This window comes from Betta splendens, chromosome 24, assembly GCF_900634795.4.
Source record: "Betta splendens chromosome 24, fBetSpl5.4, whole genome shotgun sequence".
NCBI classification, from domain to species: domain Eukaryota; kingdom Metazoa; phylum Chordata; class Actinopteri; order Anabantiformes; family Osphronemidae; genus Betta; species Betta splendens.
The window spans coordinates 9,867,760-9,884,040 of record NC_040901.2 but is presented as its reverse complement, the minus strand read 5'-3'; the positions used below and the strand labels follow the sequence as shown (position 1 = coordinate 9,884,040).

The window sequence follows — 16,281 nt, the reverse complement described above, 5'->3', positions numbered from 1 at the left end:
GAGTTTCAACCACCAGTTACCGTGAGATCATGAAACAATTTAGACGCGTCGCGGATGTGAACGTTGCCGAAAATACGCGAGCAACACGTGTTTTTTTGTTTGCCGAGTCTGCGGAGCCACAGGCGCAACACTTCACGTCACTTGCGCACACATTCACACGATCGGCCTCACGCGCGCGCGCGCGCGCGCGCACGCTCACGCGCCGGTGACGTCAGGCTGGAGTTTGGAGTAGAAAGCCAAGTGGATGAAGGAAGTGGAGATCTCCACCCTCCAGCCTCCCACTGACACTTCTCATAAATATTACCAAGGCTTATTGGGGGAACTCGCAGCACAAAGTCACACCGTGCGCCGCTTTCAACCATCTGTCAGAATAATCGACAATCGATTTTTCGTCTCGCACCGGTTTGGCTCCGGTGGATGCGCCTCCGCAGCGTTTCTCTGCGTGAACTTTCCGCACCGTGAGCTGCGCCCGCAGCCGCAGAGCCGCTGTCGCCGGTAACCAGCCGCGGTCCCGGGGCTGCAGCTCGGTTGCGTCCTCTCTGGAGCGGGAGCGTTTCTCCACAGCAAAGACCGTCCGGTGAAAAGCGAGGGGAACCCTACTGTGTCAAGTGGGGGAAGTGAAGACGTGAGCCGGTCGCTGGTCGAGGAAAGTGGTGCGGTTTCACAAGTTTAGTTGATTTTTGTCATCAAGATTAGAAAAGAAGAAGGACTCGTTCATTCTGAACTTCGTTGATTTAATTGCCGAGTGTCCACGATGAGCAAACCCACGGGCTCAACAAGTGGCTGTTTGGATATTCTCAACGTGAAATCAAGTAAGTCACGTTTCTCTTTGGTCTCCCCGAGTCACACACAGTGTTGGCACAAGCGAAGCACGGAGGCCTGCGCGGTGGTGGGGAGGAGCGTCGGGTTAAATTAAACACGGAGCTTTGTCGCCCGCAGGATTTGATGCGCGCGTCGTTAGAACAAGAAAGAAATCAGCGCCTTTCTCTCGAATCTTAGAAACACGTGTGCGTTTGTGATCTTTATCGTCTCACGAGGGGGACGAACTTCGTAAACTTGAACGCGCGACGGATAATTATAAATAAAGTAGATTCAGGATCTTTGGAAAAACACCAGACATGTAAAAACGGCTGCTTAATCACGTCCACAAGGCGTAAAGGTGAAAAAACAGACGTCTGTCCGAACATTCTTTTCAGGGCCTCCATTTAAAACCACTTGTTGCCTCTAATTTACTTTTAGTTAAAAAAAAATAAAGAAAAAGAAAATATATATATATATTTAAAAACGAGACATATTTAATTGCAGATAATTTAATCGATTTTAAACAAAAAAAAGTGTGATTGTGCCTTAATGCGCGCGTTTCTGGGCGTGTGTGAAACGCGTTCACCGTTTATTTATTTGTTACTTCTCTTTCAAAATAAATTATTCCTATATACTTCTATATATTTTGCGCTAGGATCCGGTGAGAGTTTTTTTTCACAACTGCAATTTAATTTAAATTCAATAACATTGTGATAATAATATGGTCTGAGTTCGACTCTTTTGTTTCAAATATGAGAACATCGATTAACCACATTCAAATCTGCGACCATCGCGTTACTTCTCTTCAGGTATTCGGACGTATTGATTTTCTAGGAGAAAACCAACTTGTTCTATTAGAATAAAACATCTCACAATACATTAAGACGACTGTCGTTCAAGTTCATACCCACGTTATGGGTGGTCAGTGGGAAGCTTTCCTTCTCCCAGTAAAACGTAATTTCCAGTTCTCTTTGCAGGTTCTCGTCTTGATGGTGATTACGTTAATAGAATATGCCATATATCTTCAAGCAATTAGTCCACACAATGGAGCCGAATTGGACCCCCACAGCGGGAAGTTAAATACATTTCCCCCCTTCACAACAAAATTGTGCGTCATTTTATTTAATTGACCCTCAGAAAGCAGCGCTTTATATGTTTAGGCGCTGCTTTTCAGCGCTTTCTTTGATCTTTCACTTAATTACGCTTATTTCAATGTGTAAATGAACTGGACGTGCACCGTTGCTATAACACGGTGAAAAGGAGACTCTTGTGCACGGTGCAGATATTATATCATAGTTAATGGTCTATAAATAAATATGAAGCAGGACATCACTTAGTGGACACCGCGTTTCAAATGTTTATTTCTAGTAACCAGGACATGGCGTCCAGGCCATGTAAACTTAATACTCGCTATAAAGGAACTTTCCTTTTTATCTTATAGTAATTACACGGCTGTGGCCCACTGTTAAATAGCCCATAGCCTTCTGCTCCTTAATAATCTGGTCACTGAAGTCCTCCAAGTCTCTCCTGGAGTCATTGTTTTTCTGCTGAGTAGTTATTCCCATGCTACCCTTTTTGACGGGTCACTGGTGAATCAATGAGCAGGTGGCAAAACGTCAGTGTAATTACATAGACGGCTTTTCCCTTCAGGATAAAAACGACTCCCTCATATGCATACAAATATAGCCCCTTTTACAAGATTTGAATACAAAACCTTCACCAAAAAATCACATTTTTCATCTCTACCGAGGTCGATTTACATACACTTCATTTGAGTTGGTGAAACGAGTTGGTGCGTATTATTCTCATGGTGCAGTGTCACTCCCTAATCCTGGGGCCTAAAGACCTGCGGGATAAAGCAGCTGTCGAGTCCCATTATGAAGGGGAGTTGGCAGCTTGTCGAGATCCAGGCAGTCAGACGAGGTTCAATGGGGGAAAATCATTAAGTTAACACTTTCCCCTAATGTCTCCATTGTGCGCCCTCGGACCATTGTCTTAGAGAGCCCAGATATGACGCTTCCCACCGGACTTTATTCCTGAAATGTGCGCATTGAATTCCCATGGTCAGGACAGGGCGCGGGGCGCTGTCCACTCTGTGTGTGTGTGTGTGTGGTGTGGGTGTGTGGGGGGGGGGGGGGGGGGGGGGGGGGGGGGGGTCCATTTTGTGGGGTGCCCCACAAACATGTATTTTGTTGGGCGGTTGTTCCCTGGTGTATTTAAACAAGTTTGTTATTATTTACTGTACTTCTACAAACCAAGTTAACAAGTTACGAAATTAACTTCAGTGCGTAAAATATCTAAATTGAATCAGACTGAAAACCGTTTTGCACCTTTTGAAGTAACTTGGGAAATTGTTTTTAAAATGTATCCATATATTTATTCTTCATTTTTGGGCAATATTCACAATTTGCGTCTGTAGTTCACTAATTTAAACTCGGGTTTAACACCTTCCGTCACTGAGCACATTTCTAACTGACATTTCCAGGTCGGATTCTGGACATCCCATGCAAAGTATGCGGTGACCGGAGCTCAGGGAAACACTACGGCGTTTACGCCTGTGACGGATGCTCCGGATTCTTTAAGAGGAGCATCCGCAGAAACAGGACCTACGTCTGTAAATCTGGCTCTCAGGTGAGGCCTCCTCGGAAATTATTAAGACACGTGTTTTTCTATTTTTCTTTCCACCTGTTTCCACCTCTTTAATTCTATCTTTTTATGCAGAACAGACTTTCAATTAAGTCGATTAATTTAACAATAACCTAAAATATGTAAGCAACGAGCTCTGCATTTGTGCCCAGAGAGATAAACTCTGGTTTCAAGGCTCTGGTTCTCATCCAAAAACCCCTTAATGACAATTACGCACAGAAAGAGCATTTTACGCGCAGATTACTTTTACCCACTTGGCGCCGTGTTAAGCCTCCCATGATGAGCCTAATTGGTTCATACCTTAAGTTTTGGGCTAAACAGCGTGTTGCTGTAATTTGTCAGGTGTAATCCAATCTAATATGATGACTCAGAGGCGAGGATTTAGGCAGCAGAGGGCGGGATGGAGTACTTATCCTGCGGGATGAGGCCGCGCGCATGAGCCGCAGGGGATCAGGTCTGTAAGTGCGCTATAATAGCACGATCTTTCACCTGGAGAGCGGCCTCACAGGGAGATTAGAGCGCGGAGTCTGTCGTCGTGAAAGCGGGGAATTTTTCAGCTGGCAGCTTTAACCCTTTTTTCCTCCCGTCTCTTCCGTGCTGAACAGGGAGGGTGTCCCGTGGACAAAACGCACAGGAACCAGTGCCGAGCGTGCCGTTTGAAAAAGTGTCTGGAAGTGAACATGAATAAAGACGGTAAACGGGCTTAATTGAATTACCAGTTAGGCTATAGACTGGGAGGCGGGTACTGTTTTAAGGGTGTTAAGTTGATAATTACTTCTTTACTTGCTTTAAATACTCAGTGGGGTGCTGATAGATTACGGCTAATATGCATTTTTAAACAGACAATTCTTACTTTGAGATTGATTTCCAATTAGATCGTTCTTTGAAAAATACTTTTAGTAATTTAAACAACAACGTACTTCATTTTTGCAGCGATAACTCTTTTACTCGCACCCGTTTCACAGCTGTTCAGCACGAGAGGGGGCCCCGGACGTCCACCATCCGCAAACAGGTCGCCCTATATTTCCGAGGTCACAAAGAGGTGAACGGATCGTCGACCCACTTCCCGGGATCCTCTCTCCCCGGGCCTCCGTTCTTCACCACAGTCACGCAACTGGAGCCGCACAACCTGGAGATGAGCACGGTGGCGACCACACCTGAGAGACAGGCCATGGTGGGTCTGGCGCAGCCCACCCCCAAGGTACACATTAGGATTCCATTTTAATATTCCACGATTCATCACGTAAAAGGGTGAATTCGTTTAAAGCGTCATTTATATTATGTTTTTACCTAAAAAATGAATACACCTTAATACATCTCATAAATAATGTGTGATATTCCTTTGGTATTTGTAATACGGTCTTATAAATGTTATTATAGGATTAGTTTTTTTCCGGAGGGGTTAGAAGTTGACATTTTTGCCCTGATTTAGCATCTGTAAGACCACAAATCCGCAAATTAGATTTCTCGCTGCAAATCCACCACAAGCAACACTAATAATTGTGAAACCGGGCTCAGAACGACCTCCGCTGCGCTCCGTTCTCCGAACCCGAACCCACGGTGACCGTCTCCTCTGCGTCCCCCCCAGTATCCTCATGAAGTCAGCGGCACCCCCATGTACCTGTACGAGGTGGCGACGGAGTCTGTGTGCGAGTCGGCGGCGCGCCTCCTGTTCATGAGCATCAAGTGGGCAAAAAGTGTGCCCGCGTTCTCCACGCTGCCATTATCCGACCAGGTACCGTTTGATTCGATGGGCTGCGGGAGCCGTTTAAAGAAAAGGACTCTAAATGATAACTAGAGGGCCCTTAATGAGAGCAACTCTCAAGAAAAGCGCTTAGGAATATGGGCCATACGTGATTAAAACGGCGCTGTTGTGTTACTGCTGCGCTTGAGGTCAACACTGAGCATTTGTCTCCGCAGCTCATCCTTCTGGAGGACGCGTGGAGGGAGCTTTTTGTTCTGGGCATCGCGCAGTGGGCCATTCCCGTGGACTCCACCACGCTCCTCGCCGTTTCCGGTACGTCCAGCGGCCCCGCGTGCGCGCGCACACCTCTCGACTTGGCGCAGTCCCGCGCAATGACGCAATCCTCCTGTGCTCCGACAGGGATGAACACCGAAAACACGGAGTCTCCGCGGATGAGTAAGATCATGTCTGAGATCCAAGCGCTGCAGGAGGTCGTCACCCGATTCAGACAGATGCGTCTGGATGCGACAGAATTCGCCTGTTTGAAATGTATCGTGACCTTCAAAGCTGGTGGGTCCTGTTACGTTTCCGGGTCTATTTACGTCACTTAAAGAACATCTGCTTGAGAGTGAAATACTACAGCATTGCACATGTATGTATTTGTAGTTCCCACGCATGGCAGCACTGAACTGCGAAGTTTCCGCAACGCCAGCGCCATCGCGGCTCTACAAGACGAGGCGCAGCTCACTCTCAACAGCTACATACACACCAGGTGAGATCCGGCCTCGCGCACACACTCGCACTCATTATGAAGTTAATGAGGCAATAAGCCACTGCGGTCTGCTGTAATTGTGCGCAGGTGCGTGGGGTAGCGCGCGCGTTTAATCAGCAGCTATTTGTCACAGGTGCGCTTTAATTAGCAGCCAGGCTGCACGCGGCGCCGCCGCAGCGGGGGGGCGGTGTTCGTACGCGTTCTGACCCGTGTGATGCGTTTCAGGTACCCGACTCAGCCCTGTCGCTTCGGGAAGCTGCTCCTGCTGCTCCCGGCGCTGCGCTCCGTCGGCCCGTCCACCATAGAGGAGGTGTTCTTCAAGAAGACCATCGGGAACGTGCCCATCACCAGGCTGCTCTCCGACATGTACAAGTCCAGCGATATATGACGTCCAGCAGGCGAGGGGAGAATACTCGAGCTCGAGCCCCACGGACCCACCCGGCAATGGACCGAATGTCAAACAATAGCAGGTGCAACCAGGGGCTGGACTTTGGCTGAGCACAAACTTTCCGAGGCCACCTCAAAGTAGCCTATTGAGGCCTGGGCTCCACTGGAACAAAGACTGCAGCACAGCCTGAAATCAACAGTAGCTAGCCTGTTACCAGTCGCTCTAGTTGAGGATTAGCCTGTAATTTCCATTATAGCATTGGTGTGGGCACGTGCTGCCTGCAGTGATTAAAACTCGCCCGAAGACTCTGGAGGGCATCTGTCTGACGGGAACGTTACCTATTAATTAGTTATTCGAGTGTCTGTGAGACCAATGAGCTTGACGACCAATTTAATCTACTATTGCTGTGTTCAATCCAATGGAGGAAACCAAAAAATGAAAAAAATAAAAAAAAAGATGACGCATGCCTAATGGGGGATGCGAGTCGCTGTCCCTCGATCCGGTGCTGAAACCAAACGCACGGGGCAACGACGAGGCGGCGCTGAGTGGGAGGAGACGCGCGAGGGACGCGCTTGGTTCGCATCTGACCATAAAGCAACATTCATCCGACGACGGCGTTTGTATTTAAGTGGTTTCTGTCCTGTTTTTGTCGGTGTGTCCTGTCTGAGGCGCGGCATTACGAAATGTTTAGGTCGACTGTGAAGTTAGACACTAACACTGGATGAAACCATATTCAGCACTTGGAATATGTTTGTGTGGCCCGTGATGTTTTTATTCTGTTGTAAATACTTGGAAGTTATAACTATTTAGAGTTGTAACCAAGAGAATAAAAGACGCCGAGTTAATCTGGTTTCATAGATTTTAAACTACCAGATGCCAAGTATTTGTATCATAATGTTACTCTTATCAGAACAGTTATCATTAAGCGCTGTTTCAAAGGGTCTGCTTAGCATTTTATTATAAGGCTATAAAAAGTAAATTTAAAAACGAACCTGAGTCGTTATTTGAGAAGGGCTTGGTGGAAAACCAAATGGTATCTCATCACATTATTCACTTGTAAAGCAGAGGGTGTTTTACAACCTAAGTCATGCATTAGTTATGAATTGCTGTACTTACGTTAAGTGTTTCCAACGTCCCATTCACAAGTTGTCCAATCGATTCTAAAGCAAACCTCAGGACAGTGTTAACAGATTAAATCAACCTTGTAAAAGAGATAGATTATGCATTCAGTTAATTAGCACATTTAATAAAGTTGGGACAGCCATAACGCATGTGGCAACTTGATTAACCACATCGACGCTATAGTCACACAAACATAATTCTGCACCGAGATATTTCACCTATTTTATTGGAAAATCTTCAAAATAAACAAAAATGGCACAGCAGTATACAAATCTCAAAATGCATATAGCCAGTAGAAATACTGCAGTTCTCTCTGTGTAAATTACTTCTCTGTTGCTAGAAAATTACCGTGACAACTGGGCAGGTGCTGGTCGATGTACACACACACGCGCACGCACACACAATTTCTCTTGAGAAGAGAATCAGCTAAGTGAGATTTGGAAGTCGAGCCTCATCAGATAAGTGTGAGTGAGTTTAGTTATGATGAGCAACATGCCGTGAATGTGTGTGATAAAAAGACTGAGGATCTTCACAAGAGCTTTGCATACATAGAACGCTTATTCAGTGTTGATATATAAATGAATATATTCAAGACATGGCTAAATGATAAATACAGATAGACCCATGTTAGTGGCATTTAGACACAAACGGAAGTTACGATAAATTACTTTCAACCACTTATGTGTCGAACATTCTTGACTCCAATCAGAAAGTGAAAACAAACACCAATCAAGGTCACTAATTTAACTAAAAGAAGCAGTGAACAATATAATTTTAGGGGACGCGAGGAGGGAAGTTGTCCTCAAAGTGTTTATTGTCTGAGAGAAACCTGGAGCAGTGGCGAGCGCTTCGGGTCGGCCAACTGGGCTGTGCAGAGTGAAACCGGGCCAAGCAGAGCCGCCTTCGCTCTTTAGGCTTGTCTGACTTTGGAGGGGGTGTAGTTCTTGTCCACAGACTCGTCCTGCAGGAACATGTGCAGGCACCGTTCATTCTGGGCTAGAGGGTGTCCGGCCACTCTGAAACAACCCAGAGCAGAAGGCGGGAGTCAAAGTGGAGAAAACATTCATAGTTCATGTATGAAATGCAAGTGCACAGTTACATACTAACATTTTGATGTCACCGCTATAATACAGAAAATGCCTCAATAGAAACTCTGAATCCCAAGAGACAAAGTCAGCAGCAGGTTTAAAATTCATGGTACAGCATTAAACCTTCCTGAGGATAAAAGAAAAAGCTATACTTGTTAGAAAAACCTGATAAGCAAGAAACTGAACAAAAGAAAGACTGAAGGAAGGAACTAATTCATCAGGTGACTATGAAATTAACACTATGCAGGGACGCTGTGCTCAGACACCCTGATGCACTCAATTCCTGAGCAGAGCACCTCTAATATAAACAAACAAGGAGCTGTCGTATTTCTGTACAGGATTGTTGAGTTCTGGGGCAGAACACAATCACACGGAGTTGGGTCTAACCTGCGCATCAGTTTTTTCAGTTCATGTTTGTTCTTATTTATTAGAATCTCCCTTTGCTATACTCCTTGCACACGTTTACGTCCCCATTAGCTTACAGGGAAGCTAAATGCCATCATGTAAATTTATCTTCATAGATTTTTGCATGTTGTAAAAGAAAAATCTACAACCAAGAATGACTACAATTGTCAATTTGTGACTGACCGACCACACAAACGCCACATTTTAATAATCACTAATCACAGTTACTCTACTCGACCTATTACATTGGTTTGTGTGTAGCTGTGGTTACAGGCTCCTGTTACTTTGTAGTAATGTAGTAAAATTATGGCTTTTTCTTTCACTTCCATTAAAAAAGGAGAAGTGTGAGTTAAACTACAGAAGGAGGACACACATCAGGCCAGGGCAACGAGTCACGTGAGAGCAAAATGTGTCTGACTTCCTGACAATGAAGCCTCCAAACCATGAGTTTGGGGGGCTTAAAGCATAGGGGCATCTAGTCCTCATTGTTTTGTCAAGTACAACTATTACGTATGCATTTTGTGTAAATTTCAATCTCAACATGCTCTGTTCACCTCCTGATTCTATGCTCCAGATCTCCTTCATCACCACATCTACGTAGAAAGTCCTGTATGCTTGTGACTAACGAAGGCACTTTGACATCAGGTTTCCCTTAATATCTTTCCAGATGACGCAAGGCAGATAACGAGAAAAAGCCAGAGCACCTGAGACCCTAAAACATGGCATTCTTTAAACGGCAAATTCTGAACGGATGATGATGTGATGACACAGTACGTACGCAGGTATCTTAACCTCTAATGGGAAATATTTCTGACAAATTAAGATGCTTGGGGGAAGGATTTTACAGGTCAAATAGGAGGACGAATCAAACAAAACTTATTTAATAGATTTTTTTTAAAACTGTTGACATTGAAGGCAAGGTGCAGCACAAGAACGTTAAAATCTCAAGGTTGTTGCTTTTTTGAAGTGGGGATGTAAAGTCCTTCTCTTTTACCCAAAGCATGAATTATGTTTGACTAGGCTAGTCAACAACTGATGGGTCTCTCTTCTCCGCCTTCTCACTTGTTTCCCAGCGACAATCGTCTTTAATACTGCAGGAGATTTCCACTTTACAATGCTCTCAATTACAGATTAAACAATGCCGCCAGCCACAACGGCCAGTATTAAGTCTGAACAATGATCTGATCAACAGCAGTGTTTCCTTCATTGAAAGCAAGGCGAAAAATCTTAATTACCAACACACTCATCTCCTTAAAAAAAAGCATATTTATGGATTTTAATTTCCTCAACTGTTTTAGCGCACTCGATATTCCGACAGGAAACATTGATGCATTTGCACATGAAACAAAGATAATGGCCAAGTCTGCAATCAAAGCAAATAATTACAATCACACTGTAACTTTTATTGTTCTGCAGCTGAAAACGAGCACATGCTGGATCAAAAATAAGCAGAGGTGCACACACCATCCCATGGAACCATGTGCTGTAATTTGAGCTGCAATTATCATAAATTACACATCAACAATAAAACAAATGTGGAAAAAATGATGTTGTGTGGGGGTGCGCACTTGAGTCCTCTTTGGTTGTTCTTGTCCTCAGCAAGGTAATTATAAAAGAGAATTAAGGAGGATAGTGAGAAAAAGACCTGCCTGTCTCAGTGGGTTCAATTTGTTAACAACATGAAGAGAAGTGAAAAAGTTGAATCTACTTATTGCACAAAGTGTTTCTTTGTTCTTGAGAGGTAATAATAGCACGCTAAGGAAGACGCTGCAAATGGCTGCAACTACAAAGAGGGAAACTGAAAAGAATAAATTGTTTTAACCTTGTGGCAAAGCAGTGGAAGAAAAGAGAAAGACGCGAGATATAGATAGACTTACTTGTTGAGAAACTGCTCCAGACCCTGTCTACGCTCCTCGATGAAAGAGTCATCAAATATCCCATCATCCCCACGAAACGGAAGCTGCCGGATGAGAGCCTTTCCCGGCAGAGGTGGGACGACCACCTGAAGCAAAAGAGCAGCCACAGAAAATGAAAATCAAGCAGCAATTAAACAAGTATTATTTATGGCAGAGGATCTCAGCAAATGCAAAACAATCCTTTAAGTCTTAAATAGACACTTTATAGGCTCCGTTCATAGTAGGACACATATCACACACTGCATTTTAGTCATGGTTTTATTTTTTCTTTGCCGGTTTGTCGGGCCACACACCAGCGCCTTTGTACGGACTTCACCTCGATGGCTCACCTTGCTCTCCCTCTCCAGCTCCGCTCTGAGCCACTCAAAGTCACTGTACCGCCTCCGTACACTGGACTCCTTCAGCTTGAAGATTGGTAGATTGGTCTATGGATGCAAACACAAGCACAACCACCGTTTCCCAGTGTACTGATAATTTTACTGCTGATTCATATTAACTGGTAATGTAAGTAGAAAAAATATAACTAAAACCTGATTAATATTAAAGTGTTAAAATGTATAATAAATCTAATTTTAACAACAAGGAGCAAAACCAGCATATTTGAGACAACAACATAAAAATGACACTGAAAATTATTGGAAAAAAAGTTTTTCATTTATTTTTCATATAGTTGAGTAGTTATCTACTTTACTGGAAGGAAACAACAATGGCATAAAACTAAATAATTACTCCTCCGACTTGAAACAAAATGAATAGAACATTTTTATCTGGCCTCCGAGCCATGAAAAAGTTCACGTTTTGCTCATCAAGGCCGCTGCACGTGTGCATAGCCCTAAGTTGCTGTTGACAAGCACCTGAGAGTGAATTTCATATTAAAAAGGGGGAGATGATTCGACTTTGATAGAGAGAATTGAAGCAAACAGCACAATGCCAAAGCTCTTCACTAGTCCTGAAGCACACGGTCATCCCATGACAATGCACAAACAAGGAGAGAGAGTGAATGAGCGCTTCATTTGCAGGCCAGATCCACAGAAGGTCAGAATTCATGGAGGAAGGAATCACAAGAGCAAAGCAATTGAGCATGGAGGTGCAGCGTGAATGCAGCGAGAGTAGTGGAGCGATCGATGAGCAGACGTCTGTGAGCGGTAAAGGAGAGTTAACTAGAAGGCTGAGTAAAAGGCTGAGCAAAAAGAGAGGGGGGTGTGTGGTCATGAAGGAGGCGCAGGAACACTGGAGAGGTTGGAAGATTCGTGTATTCTGACCAGAACTAATTGAGGAGGATGGGGAGCAGTGGTCTCCTGCTCTCCTGATTCTCTCCTCTTCAGCTTTTCTCCCTTTGTATTCTCTCTTACTGTGATTTTCTGCCCTTTGGAGGTAAATGTAGACATTTATTCTCTGTCCCCTTTGCTGCAGTACGTCCACTGTTCACAAGAAACGCTTATAAATAGACCAACCAACATTAAAACCACCAGCTGGATTTAATGCCGTAATGATCCACTGGTGTCAGAGCCACTGTGTAACTAGCTGGTATTCCTATTGTGACTGAGGGGAAAAGCAAACGCTAACTTCTGTCTGACAATGACAGAAAATAAAAAGTATTTACTGAGCTGCATTATATTACAACCTCAAAAAAAACCTTTATAAAGCGTAAATTGTTTTTTGTTTGAAAGTAAGTCGTTAGATGAAATAGAAAACACGAGAATATTAAGATAGTGCTGTAAATACTGCGATGAAATGAATGGGAAAGGACTCATTGTCTACAAATGAGTGTAGAAAACAAGAGTTACAGAAGTTGCAGTCGAGAGTGAAAGTGCTGCTGGAAAGAGGAAGTTCTAGATAAAAGGTTCTCATTTACTGTGGTCCACACCATTTTATATTCAGTTTAAAATCAAAGCAGGATATCTTTTATATAAAAACATATACTAATAGATAAACTGCTCTTTGAGACTTTCCAAGCCTGAAAACGTTCCTTTCCTCTGCAGGTGAAACTGTCAGTGAGCCCGACTCCTCCTCTTTCTCAGGTCACAGAAGAAGTGGATAATCTTAGCTTTATTGCCCCGGCCCTCTAGCATTAGCTCCACTTTCCGCTCACTATGGTTTGTCCCCGCTGTGTCATGTTACCTCGCAGCATGGAGTGCCACAAAGTTAATCCCCACCACAACAGATCACAGTTACAGGTAATCTGCCACCGCCGTGACTCTAATCTCATCATGTGCACACAGAAAACACTTAACCACGCACGAGCACAAACTGACGCACATCAAGTATGCGCACACAGGTGTTAAGTATAAAAATCTGACCAGTCACACAGTTAACAATGCAAACTGATAATAGTCCAGAGCGTTCAAGCTTGTTTGTACACAGACAGTTGACCCTGGACAACTCGCCTCCACACAATGAGGCTACAGCAGCGAGAGCGAAGTGAAAGAAAGTCACCTGGCCTTTCAATGCCTTGGCCCCCTCAAACCCAGTGATTAAGAGATTGGCCTTGCAGGACAAGGGGAGGAACCAAGACGACAATACTGAAAAATGAGAGGTCTCACTCACTTTTTCCCAATCTCACACACACAGAAGGAGGTGGCGTGTGAGAGCTCCACAAGTCAAAGATCAGGTTTCACTGGCCTCTGTTCTCTTCACGGCTGGTTAGAGGTTAGGGCCCCGGGTGGCTCAACTTACCGGCCCCTGCAGTGATTGGGACATGGGGCCACACCCACTCAGGTCTTAGCAGTTCATGAAAAGGCACACTTGGCCCCTTTTGATTTCATAAGGACAGAGCAAGATAGGAAAAATAGAATGAAGTTAGCCGAATAGACAAATATGAAGTTTGGAAAATTAGCAAAAGCCAAACAAACAAACGTGCTGAACAAATAGTTACATTAAAAGAGAAATCTCCATCTTAAAAAAAAGGAGCATAAAGCTAGATGTAACTCTTTCAAAGTAGACCTGCTAGCATCGGTTTCCATTATGAGTGAAGGTGCAATCTACGCTCCATAGGAAGAGCATGTGATTCATAATGTGTGGGACACAATACTTTAGGCTCATTGAAAATGGGTTGAAAAGAGGCAGAACCCTTAAAAACAGCGAGGCAGAAAAAAGGGAGAGAGGGGACAAAGATCACTCATCTCCTGAGAGAATAGTTCAAGGCCACCATGCATTAGCTTTTAGCAGGATGGATTAAGTCAAGTTTGAGAGAGCGCATCCTAAACCTCCCCCATGCCCCATTCTTACCCCTCCCATATACTCTCCTTTCAAAATAATAGCATTAAAAACGGCAACATAATACCATCTCATTGCATCATATTCCAAAATGGGGGGAAAAAAAGGCAGAACAAAAGCGTTGGGGCTTCGGGTCTGTCGCTCTCGCTTCTCCGTGCACTCTCTCGCTCGTTCCCTTGCTTGCCGGCCCCAGCGGCCTGACAGCACACCCTCTCTCCGACTCGCCTAGCTGGCAAAAAGCTGCTTTGTTGCCATAGTATCAACTCCCACTTTTGATACTGTCATTTCAAGTAGGATATGGTAGCCTTGATACAATATGTTCCCTATTTCCATTAAAATAGTTGTCGAAGAGGATGCTGTAGACTTTGGATTACACTTGACTGTGCCTGACAAGCACTCCCTCCCCACACACACCCCAACTCTCCCCATTTTATTAATGACCAAAGGCCCCCGCCCCAATGCCCAAATGGAAAAGAGAAAGAAAGGGAGAAGGAGGAGCTATGGGAGTAGAGCAGAGGAGGGGTGGAAGACTGAGTAAGAGTGAGAGACAGAGTTATAAGAGGCCTTTTATGTACTCCGAGCCATAAACAAAGTGAGATCCCAAAGTTCGCTCTCTTGAATGTGCTCTCTGGATGAGATGGGAACCAACTACAGACAAAAAAATGGAGATAATACCCAACAGCCACATCCTTCCCCTCTCACACACACACACAGACACACACTGCGCACACCCCAACCCCCTATTTGCCGAGGTTCTAAATAAATACACTATGCTGCTTTAGGGCATCCTCTCAAACCAGCAACAACCAAAAAACCATTAAGGTGATATGACAGGACGGATAACTCCATTAGGAACATGAAAAAAGTGTGCAGAGGCAGGAAAAAGCACCAAAGCAACTAAGTTCCTGCCAACGTAGAAACTACACTTTCAACTAAGGGAGAACAGAAATTCACACCGCCATGGGAACTGGAAGTCTGCTCGGTGAAAATGAGACATCCGCCTCTTTTCACTATGAACTTAGCTTGCACCTCTGACTGAAAGAAGTACACAGACCATTCATTTTAAACACGAAAAAGGATGACTGGTGGTCAACAAGTGACCACTGAAAACAGTTGGCTTCTTGCATAATAATCCAGTTTCACCTTAACTTTGATGGTAATACGACTACTCGTACATTACACGATGAACCTCGCAACTGACTGCACACAGCTGGGAATGAAACAGGATAAGTGGGCAAAGGCACGCAGGCTGGTGAGGGGGTGGCTTTCTGCCCTCCCATGGGTGGGGGGTGAGGATGAGGGGTAAATGCCCTAGCTCCCCCACACCCTGGGCTGTTTCATTCTTCTCCTCTCTCAATAAGGGGATTAGGCATATTCTCTCAGTGCGGCCACAAGGGCTCTCTCAATTTCAGGCCGATAGCAATACAGCAGTGGGAACAGTAGACAAGAGAATGAGTTATTAAGAGAAGCCACACAGAATGACCAATCGATAAAATGACAGTATAGCTACGGATGTCATAAGCAAGATGGAAACCGACTAAAGCAAACAGTATGCATTCCAGGGCTTGGCATTGAAACCAACAGTCTTAAAATGCTGGCGAAGAAGTAAAAGGCTTCTAAGAAAACTGGAGAAGGAGAGAAGGAGAGAAGGGGGAGGGAGAAGGGGAGGGAAGCAAAAGCCTAAGTTGACACCACGTTTGTTGGGAAGTGAGGGATGCGCCGCTTCTTCTGTGGTCTTATGCAAAGCAGGTCACACAGGGCTATGAGGTACACAATAATGCTGATTACACGCATATGCTAATAGTACACGCTAATCAAGTACAGTAGCCTTATATTTAACGCTAATGTCGGGAGAATGATTTTTTCTTCAACTCGTTTCTTTAAAGTGAAACTATAAATACTTGAGGCTGCTAGACAATCTGAATCCTGCAGGCCACTAACTACAGGGGTGTCAGTCAACTGTAATGACAATTTAGAGATAACACATAAAGCAATCAGATAAACTGGTGACTAACAATACAGCTTCGCAATACAGCTTGCACATTTAAAACACTGTACAATAAAGTTCTGAAATGGCTTAATGTATGCAAAATGTCCATGGTGACAGAAAAGATTACAGCAAACATCTACAAAAAAATGAATAAATTATAAACTCAATGCTTGTCAATGTTTTTTCATTGTAAATGAATCCTCTGCATTTTAATAAACTGTGCCCATTTGGTTTACTTTATGAACAGCAAATA

General features: G+C 44.3%; 2 protein-coding genes across 4 annotated transcripts in view; one reads left to right on the top strand and one right to left on the bottom strand.

Annotated features, from left to right (window-relative positions):
* Nucleotides 1-260: 260 nt before the first annotated feature.
* Nucleotides 261-7,509, top strand: nr2e1 (nuclear receptor subfamily 2, group E, member 1). 2 transcript variants are annotated; one of them, XM_029141328.3, is made up of 9 exons: nt 261-812; nt 3,287-3,432; nt 4,053-4,140; nt 4,413-4,648; nt 5,036-5,182; nt 5,368-5,464; nt 5,552-5,701; nt 5,798-5,903; nt 6,129-7,509. In XM_029141328.3, exons 1-9 carry the CDS (start codon nt 755-757, stop codon nt 6,289-6,291), a joined length of 1,191 nt encoding a protein of 396 aa, XP_028997161.1. In that variant the 5' UTR covers nt 261-754; the 3' UTR covers nt 6,292-7,509. The 2 variants fall into 2 exon arrangements, with proteins under 2 accessions (XP_028997161.1, XP_040925369.1); XM_041069435.2 differs by lacking the exon at nt 5,036-5,182.
* Nucleotides 7,510-7,621: 112 nt separating this feature from the next.
* The window catches only part of snx3 (sorting nexin 3), a 10,396-nt gene continuing 1,736 nt past the window's right edge, over nt 7,622-16,281 (bottom strand). Inside the window, exons 2-4 of one of the 2 annotated variants that reach the window (XM_029141344.3) lie at nt 11,152-11,247; nt 10,784-10,908; nt 7,622-8,429 (exon numbers count right to left, since the gene is read on the bottom strand). In XM_029141344.3, the coding sequence (XP_028997177.1) occupies nt 8,324-8,429; nt 10,784-10,908; nt 11,152-11,247 (327 nt within the window). In that variant the 3' untranslated portion in view covers nt 7,622-8,323. The remainder of the gene's footprint in view (nt 8,430-10,783; nt 10,909-11,151; nt 11,248-16,281) is intronic. The other variant, XM_055506172.1, reaches the window with a different exon arrangement.